The following is an 8,277-nucleotide window of genomic DNA, read 5'->3' as shown; positions in this document are numbered from 1 at the left end:
CTAAAACAAAGTTTTTGTTTATAACAGACATATAAAGAAATGAAAAACATTGCTAATTGGTAGGCAGTAAAATGCAGCATATTGCACTGTATTTCAAACATGCATGCTGCCCTATCCTGATCTTTATAGGTATTACAGAACCCTTACTTCAGCTGTAGTGGTAACCCAGGACCAATGGCAGTGTTCAGCTGTTCAAACTAGGTCCATAAAACACAAATCTACAATATAAATGTAATAAAAGAACATGGAATCATATAATATCAGTCATTCCAGTTTGAATGATTCACATCAAGTTGACTTACAGCTTTCATTCTTCTTCTATTAAAATTCCAGAGAAGGTCTTTACCCCATGAAACAAAAGTAAAGAAGAAAGCCATATGCTAATATCTGTTTATTTACAAATTGTAGAAGAACATATTATAAGACATAATGACATAGGTTATTATTTGAGAAGGAACCAAGGACTGGAATTTGGATGGAACCTAAACTTGAAAGTCCGTTTTTCTCCAAATTTTGTTCTATTTTACTGTTCTTACTTTACCAAAAATGATGACAGCCTTAGACAGTAGCTCACAGACAATAACTCCCTTCAGCATAAAATTACTTATCAAATTCTCCTCCACCTATAAATGATTGTATTTAATTGACTTTACAAACAGGTTCAAACTATACACTTAATCACTGTGAAATAAAGCCCCTGTGAATAACAGATCAGGTGCCATAGTGAATAAAAAGTATAACAAATAATACAGTAGATCATAGCCATTTGAAATAATCACAAGTGTATCCCTTTTATACAGAGCACAGTAATGAGGATCCTTACTGCTGGGCTGTGTGTATATGTCTCATATCTATTTCTTCTTTTGTGGTGTCTTTTGCTATGTTAGGTGAGGATAGTATTATTTCACATTTCAGAGTTGAATTTTAGTTTAGTTTACTTTAACTTCAAAGAGGCTTACAAAATTATTTTTATGACTTTCTTCAGGTTAGTAGAGGTTGCAATGTTGACATTTCTTCAGCTAAATACAGTATGAAGTAAATACAGCTTTCACCATTTAATTGACATCAGTTATAACTAAGACAATGAATTAAACTAGCCAAGGGGCATCCCTCTGTACTGAGCCTATTCATAAAAGCCACTTCAGTTGAAAGGTCAAGAGCTATTGCCCCTCTGTGAATCTCACCCTTTTGTGTTTGTGACAGATAAATAAAATCTTGTACACCAGGACAAATGATAAAGGACCAACGACACAACATTGAAACCAATGAAACGTTCTGTGTCTACTATCTATGAACTATATCCACATAAAGAAAATTGAATTTATTATAGACCTTGCCTTCAGTATAACATGCTATCATGAAATTTCATTGATTGGTCACTGCTTTTTCATAAGAACACACAAATAATGTACCTACAGAACCAAAAATATTACCAATTGCCTATGGCTTTTGCCTGGAGTAACCCAGTTTGTTTACCTAGGGAAGTGTCTAAATCCAATAACACATGATTAGGCCATGTTTGCCATACAGTAAAACATAAATTGGAAGGAGTGCCACCCCCACTCCCAGCAGCAAACACTTATTTTCCTCCCCAGAACTGGGAGGAGAATGGGAAGGTCAGGACCTTCAGAGTAAATCAGTTTAGTATAAAAACATTAGTAAGAAAAATAAACACTAAATACATATCAGACATAAACAGCATTTACTAAAGAAAACAAAAATGAAGACAACGCACAATAGTCAAGTCGTTCACTTTGAATGCAATGATGACCAGGAGCCCACGGTGGAAGAAAAAAACTGGTTCTGTTCTGCCAGGGTTGGAGGGGGTTAGGATGGCCAGAGCCTGTCTCCCCATTGGTCAGCTGGGAGCGCAAGTTTTCCTGCATAAAGCTGCTCTTGAAGTGTCTTCCTCCAACTCATGTCTTTGCTACCTCAACTTGTGGATTGTTGTGCTAAGAGACAACATGGGCGGCTGACATCATGTTTCAGAGGAGTCTCTGCACTTCCAGATCATTAGAGGTGGTTACAGCAATGAGGGGCATTGTGACAACAAACAAGCGAATTCCAATCTGCAAGGAAAAGGGGGAAAAAGCATTGGGCAGTCCAAATTCGAAGTCATTCCTACCCCAAAATTCCCTAATGAAAAAGTTATACATATTTTTTACATATCACACACAATGTAAACAATGCATTTCCACACTTCCATGCATTTTCAATGCATTTTCCATGCATTTCACATTTCCAATGCACTATAGATGTAAAATTAAATATTATGGTATGTAAAAAATATATTGTATGACAGATGGAACCATACTTTACAATATATAGACATATTATATATATATATATATATATATAATATACAAGTATATTCTTTGAACACAGTGAGATTACTTTTTCACATGAGAAGCCTGTCGAGGTAGCCGTTCCACTGCTGTATGTGTGCCGGGGTGAGCTGGACCCCACCTGTCAGTTCTCATGGTACCTCTGGGCATGGTGTAACTTCATCTGTCACATGCCTTATGGTCCCCTTGCACGTGGAATTTTTCCTCCACCCAAACCCTTACAGTATTCTCCCCACTGTTTACAGTGTTTAACTGAGATGGCCTTTACCGAAATCTAGTGCAAACAAAGGCAAATCATGGATCCTGCACTTAAGAGAATTGGGAGTTGTGACAACCTTGCACCCCTGGGGAAATGAACCTAACCAACAGTAACGTGCTTATGCTGTATGTATGCCACACAAAACGCAAACATCTCAGCCTTCCAACTTCACCTTTGTTTTTGCAGCATAAAGAACACAGAAGAGCCCAGAGAGCCAAGCAGCACTGAAGAGCCTGGGCTGATATTAGCATGTTTGTGTGGTGGAGTTGTCACCACTGTCACTCACTGCTGGGAGACATGTCCGTCCACTCTTCTTGCATTGAGATGAGCAGATACCCAGCACAATACAGGCTGCCACTGAAATAGGCACTACCCAGCTGAACTCAACTCTCCCTCTGCTTTTTCTGCAGGGTGTGTTTTTTGGTGGATTTTCCTCCTCTAGGTTTTAAGGTTCATTCTTGGCTCTCTACAGCTACCGGCTGTAAAAGGTAAACAAGTGTATCATAACTAACCAAGTATAGAGCACAGATAATTGAGTCAAAATCAGGTGCTAAAATGTGCTCCTGTCTGCTGTTGTAAGCAGAGCAGGATGAGGTGCAGAGTAGTCTCCAGTGTAGCACTATCCCAGTGTTCCTGAGTGCGTTTCCGTAGCACTAGATGGGTGTGACGCTCAGGTCTTCGGAAAGAGAGAAGCCAGAGTCCCTGTCACGGCTGGGTCTCTCAGCCTTGCAGTGCCGCTTGACGTCCTCGTGTCCGTAACTGGCAATCCGCCTCACCAGGGGTTTGGAGAAGCTAAAGGCTTTGACACCCAGGCCTGCCCCTGAAGCGGAGGGGCTGCAGCCCGAGGATGGGGGAGCAGCACTTGCACTGGGCTCGTGGACCTTGGCCACAACCAGGGGCAGTGTCTCAGTCTCATAGCTCTGCTCGTCGTAGGCATAGTTGACATTGCCACAGGGGAAGCTCTGCAGCTTGGCCAGGTCTGTTACAGCTGTGGGGCTGCCCGCCACCTCTGCCAGCCCCCTGCGGGAGGACAGGCTGGGAGGGCACTGGAGGCTGGAGAGTGCAGCGGAGGCTGGAGCAGACGGGGATGCATGACAGCGGGGGGGAGGGGAGCTGGCATTGCCATCAAATCCGGAGTCATCCCTTTCCAGGATGGGCGAGGCTGTCACAGGGGACGAAGTGCCAGACAGGGGCATGGACTGCGTGTGGGACACCGGCTTCTTGGCCCGGCCAAAACTCTCAATCACCCACGAGCCATAGGTGGGGTTCCACAGATTCTTGGTCTTGTTTTTCAGTTTCTGGCTACTGGAGGAAGAGCTGGCTGCAGGGCAGGGCTGGTGGTCTGGGTGGAGCCAGGATCCAGGGCACACCCTTGGGTGAGGGACGGGCTCTGTCCAGGCAGCTTCCGGCACCTCTCTATGGTCAGCCACTTCCTGGCAGCGTTGCAGCAGAAGGAGGGGCCGGTGCACATGAGGGAGTGAGGCACTGTTGGAAGGCTGAGGTGGGGGTTCCTGTTCCTGGGGCAGAGAAGGGGACACTAGCAGTGGGGTCATGCTCCCAGATTCCTCAGGGCGGGTTACTGTGAGGCCCTCCTCTTCTACTGGGGGTCCATACTCCACAGGCAGCTGTGTGTGAATGACATCAGGGTCCTGGTGCAGAGAGAAAGAGAGAGAGAGAGAGAGAGAGAGAGAGAGAGAGAGAGAGAAGCTGGGCAAATGGCTGCATTGTGGAAGATGATATGCACAAGGGCACTTCCTGTTTAATGTCAAACTGAATCTATAGATTATAGCATAAACTGATTTTCAAGATGAAATTCATCTTAAACTTCATCATGAAATATGAAATTCAGTGTTAAAAATGAAAATACACATAAGCCAGATGGTGTCTCATTTACATAATCCTTGTTAGAGGCACAGGTTTTCAGATATATTTCCTCCCTATGTGCAGCCATTCTTTCCTCCTCTGCAAATCCCATATCTCACAGAGTTTTTGTTAAGGTCGACAGACACCTAAAGTAGACTGTATGTGTCTATGGCCCTGTTCACACCTGGCATTAACACATGTCTTGGGTGATCCAATCACAAGTGGACAGCTCTAAGTACAGGTGTGAATGCACCCAAGACGCATTTAGGATGCATTGAGATCTGATCGCTCAGACCACGTTTGGAGGTGGTCTGGGCCACATATGGCCACATTCTTTTAGCAGTGTGAACTAGTGCTGACCGATAAATGGCATTTTCGTCATCATCGCGATATGAACATGCGTGATAAACACATCGCAAAAGACTGCCTGAAACATGATAAATAAGAAAAATCATTTTTATTTACACGCGCCATGCATTCACACTCAGCATGCGAACATTTGACCTATCACAGGGCCGCCCAATTTAGCTCCCTTTGTTTTGGCCCACCATGAGCTATGCGCTCCCGCCGCCACGTTCCACCAATGAGCGGAAAGGGGGAGGGGCGTAGCGAGCGCTGGGTGAATAGGAAATAAAATGCACTGAAGAAATGTGTCTTTATGATAAACTACAGTCGGCCTTTTCGACAGGGTTGCCAGTCTGATTTCAAGTGATGTCACGTAAAAAGCTGAAATCGTGTTACACGCTATCAAAACCGATTCCTGACAAGGTTCGCTTTGGAAAAAGTACTAAAGCACCACTCTGCCAAGTGTTTCCTTACAATAAACTGCTAACTGTGGAAACAAACCGTGGCTAATTCTGCGCAGGAACAGGTGTTGAAATTGATGGCTAAAGTGCATGTTTTATTTTGTTAAGTTGAGGCGATCTCAGTAAGGAAACCAAACTATTGTCATTTCAGTCACACAAGTCAGTGCGAAATCGCTACCAATTAGGAAAAATAATTATGCCAGACCTGGCAGCCCAGGTTAGCGGATTCTGTTGTATTTCCGAACAATAATCTGTTGTTGGTGTTATTAGTTAGCCAACGTTAATATAAAACAAAATTACCAAATCGTTCCAAGTGACCCTGTGAATGAGAAGCTCATTTTCGTTTTGATATTGTGGCTCATAGCTATCATATGGGGGCATTTTGTGATGATGTGTAACTTAAACATTGCTCAACGTAAACTTAATATCCAATATTGATTTGTTATTCAGTGTTGTCACTATGATGTTTGACTTTATATTTTTGTCAATTTTTCAAGTTGAAGTCAAATTTCCACTCTTGATTACAAATGTGGACAATACAGCTGTCTTCAACTTCATTTTCTAAAGCACCTTCAGCTGCATGCACTTTCTGTCAGAAAGGTGTCTTTCCTATTAAATATGTTTATGCTCCCAAAAAGAAGCATATGGATGTTTTATGTTTTTGACAATCATCTCTGCAAATTAATAAAATTACTATTAAGCAGATTAAAGAGTAATGTTATAATAGTTTTATTATTTTGAAATTTTATTCTAGATTTAGAATGTTAATTTTCTATAAAATATAATACATTTTAATGTAATGTAATTTCACATCACATCAACATTTATTTTTTGCCTGCGGCCCTCCATCCAGATTAATTTTTGGCCCTTCATAGGAAAGAATTTGGGCACCAAATATTTTAAAGGGAACAGGGGAAATTAAACTTTAATTTCTTACAGTTATAATGTCTTATTTAAATTAATGTTCTGTTTAATAGGTCGGTTATTCATGTGCAATTTGTTCAATAAAAGCATGTTCGAAATAATTTATTTCATTTCTTTATTCAATGGGCATAGGCTATTCAATGTTTGGGGTCTATGTACTTAGCAGTGTACCTATTAAAGCAGAAAGACATAGCAACTGAATAACTAATATGCACACTTCAATATTTGTTTATTTATCGGAAGTCATATCGTCATTGCAATACTGAACAATGTTATCGCGCATCGCAGATTTTCCTCATATCGTGCAGGCCTAGTGTGAACGCAAACGTGTCCTGGGCCACACTGAAGGACCGCCTACAGCAGTGCAACCCGCGTCTGACAGTAGCGCAAACTCACGGTGTCCCGTAGGCTATACAGCTGCCGGGTTCACAGTGTCCCAGACAACAATATTTTAATGCTTCAGATAAGATTTACTGTCAGGTCAGCAAAGATTTGTGTATGCAGAGCTTAGTATCGTGTCTTTTCGATGAAGTTACACCTTGGATTTACTTACAGTGATTAATCTTTTCTGAAGCAAGGTTCTATTCGTGGCACTGTCATGCAAAATAAGCTGAAAACACATTATTATACTAACGAAAACACAAAGTTAGAGTATCCCTATCATTCTAAAGACCTGTCTTAAATGAACCCCGTACCGATTTTCAAAATTAAATACACATACATGACTTTTTTTCCATTTAAACATAAAACCGTCACTTTGACGCACTCCCGTGGTAATCGCCGATTAACTTTGCTGCAGTTCTAGTGTTAGACTATTGGTGTCTGGGACACCGTGAGCCCAGTTGCTGTATGAAACTGTGAGATGATGTAGAACATCGGCTATTTGAAAGGTAAACAGACAGTTAATGACCCAAACACAAATATTCATGTAGGCTAAGGGCGTGTACACACTGTCTGCTTTTTTTTTTTTGAAAAAGCGCTGGCTAGACTGGACGACAACGGTCAGACATCGGTTCAGCGCAGCGACTGATATTATTGTCATTGTTTGTTATTATTTTGTCAACCTTTCAAAAAAAATTAGCCATGGCGAAAATTAAGAAATGATTAAATCATAAATCCTCTTTAAAAATATGATTTTAACTTTAGAGGACAAAACCCAGAACTGGCTTCCTAGTGTAACGAGTAGTATCTTGCGTTGTGTTTAATTCGATATTACCTGGGTCAGCGAGCGAGCGAGTTTCGAACCGAGGTTCTCACTGCTCGCTGTCAACCCCTAAAAGCCAGCGTCGTTGCCAGTTGAGCAAATTGCCCTTAACCTATCGGCCTATCGGCAACAACGCTACCTAACCAGGTCTCGGGGGGAGTGACATATCCGCTGCAACCGCTCGACTACCTGTTACCCGCTACCTAAGACTTTACGCAGGACTCACTGCGTAAAGTCTTAGGAGTCCAGGACTCAGGAGATAATCACTTCAGCTCTGCTACACTCACCCCCCTTTGACCTCCTCCGACTCCTCAGCGACCACTGGCGGCCAAGCTGTGCTTTAGCCAGTGATCCGAGTCACGGCACCAATGTAATGATGGTCAGACTGTTAAAGGACTGAGGGAAAACCATGTGCTTTGGTTCTTTTATTCCTGGAGTAGAAGACAAAACAAACACATAAATGTCTGCAGATCCCCTGGTGTCTGTAATACTGCAGTATCTCATGCAGTCAGCCTACCACTTCTGCAGTTTTTCTTTCATAATGACAGAAACAAGAAGCACATGGTTGTCCCTCAGTCCTTTGACAGTCCAACCATCATTACACTAGCACATAATCCATCCCTTCGTCGTGATTGGTCATTTGGTACGTGTACATGTTTATTTGCATATAGAGCGGGGTGAAATCCGATGAAATCCGATCCGGGGGGAAATCCGATCACAAGTGGTCACTCAAGACGCATGTGGAGACGCATTGTGAACTGACATACTTAGAGCTGTCCATTTGTGAATGGATCACCCAAGATGCATGTTAATGCCAGGTGTGAACAGTGCCTATGTCCTTAAAGATTGACACTGTAACCTTCTCATCTCCAGAGC

At 42.2% G+C, this 8,277-nt stretch overlaps 1 protein-coding gene across 1 annotated transcript in view; it reads right to left on the bottom strand.

Moving 5' to 3' along the window:
- Positions 1 to 2,694: 2,694 nt before the first annotated feature.
- Positions 2,695 to 8,277, bottom strand: part of ltk (leukocyte receptor tyrosine kinase) — a 96,015-nt gene continuing 90,432 nt past the window's right edge. The window contains exon 29 of the mRNA XM_036541517.1: positions 2,695 to 4,253. Coding sequence (XP_036397410.1) covers positions 3,258 to 4,253 — 996 coding nt within the window. The 3' untranslated portion in view covers positions 2,695 to 3,257. The remainder of the gene's footprint in view (positions 4,254 to 8,277) is intronic.

This window comes from Megalops cyprinoides, chromosome 12 (genome assembly GCF_013368585.1).
Source record: "Megalops cyprinoides isolate fMegCyp1 chromosome 12, fMegCyp1.pri, whole genome shotgun sequence".
Classification (NCBI taxonomy): domain Eukaryota; kingdom Metazoa; phylum Chordata; class Actinopteri; order Elopiformes; family Megalopidae; genus Megalops; species Megalops cyprinoides.
Note: the sequence above shows the minus strand (reverse complement) of the source record. Positions and strands in the feature narration are given on the sequence as shown.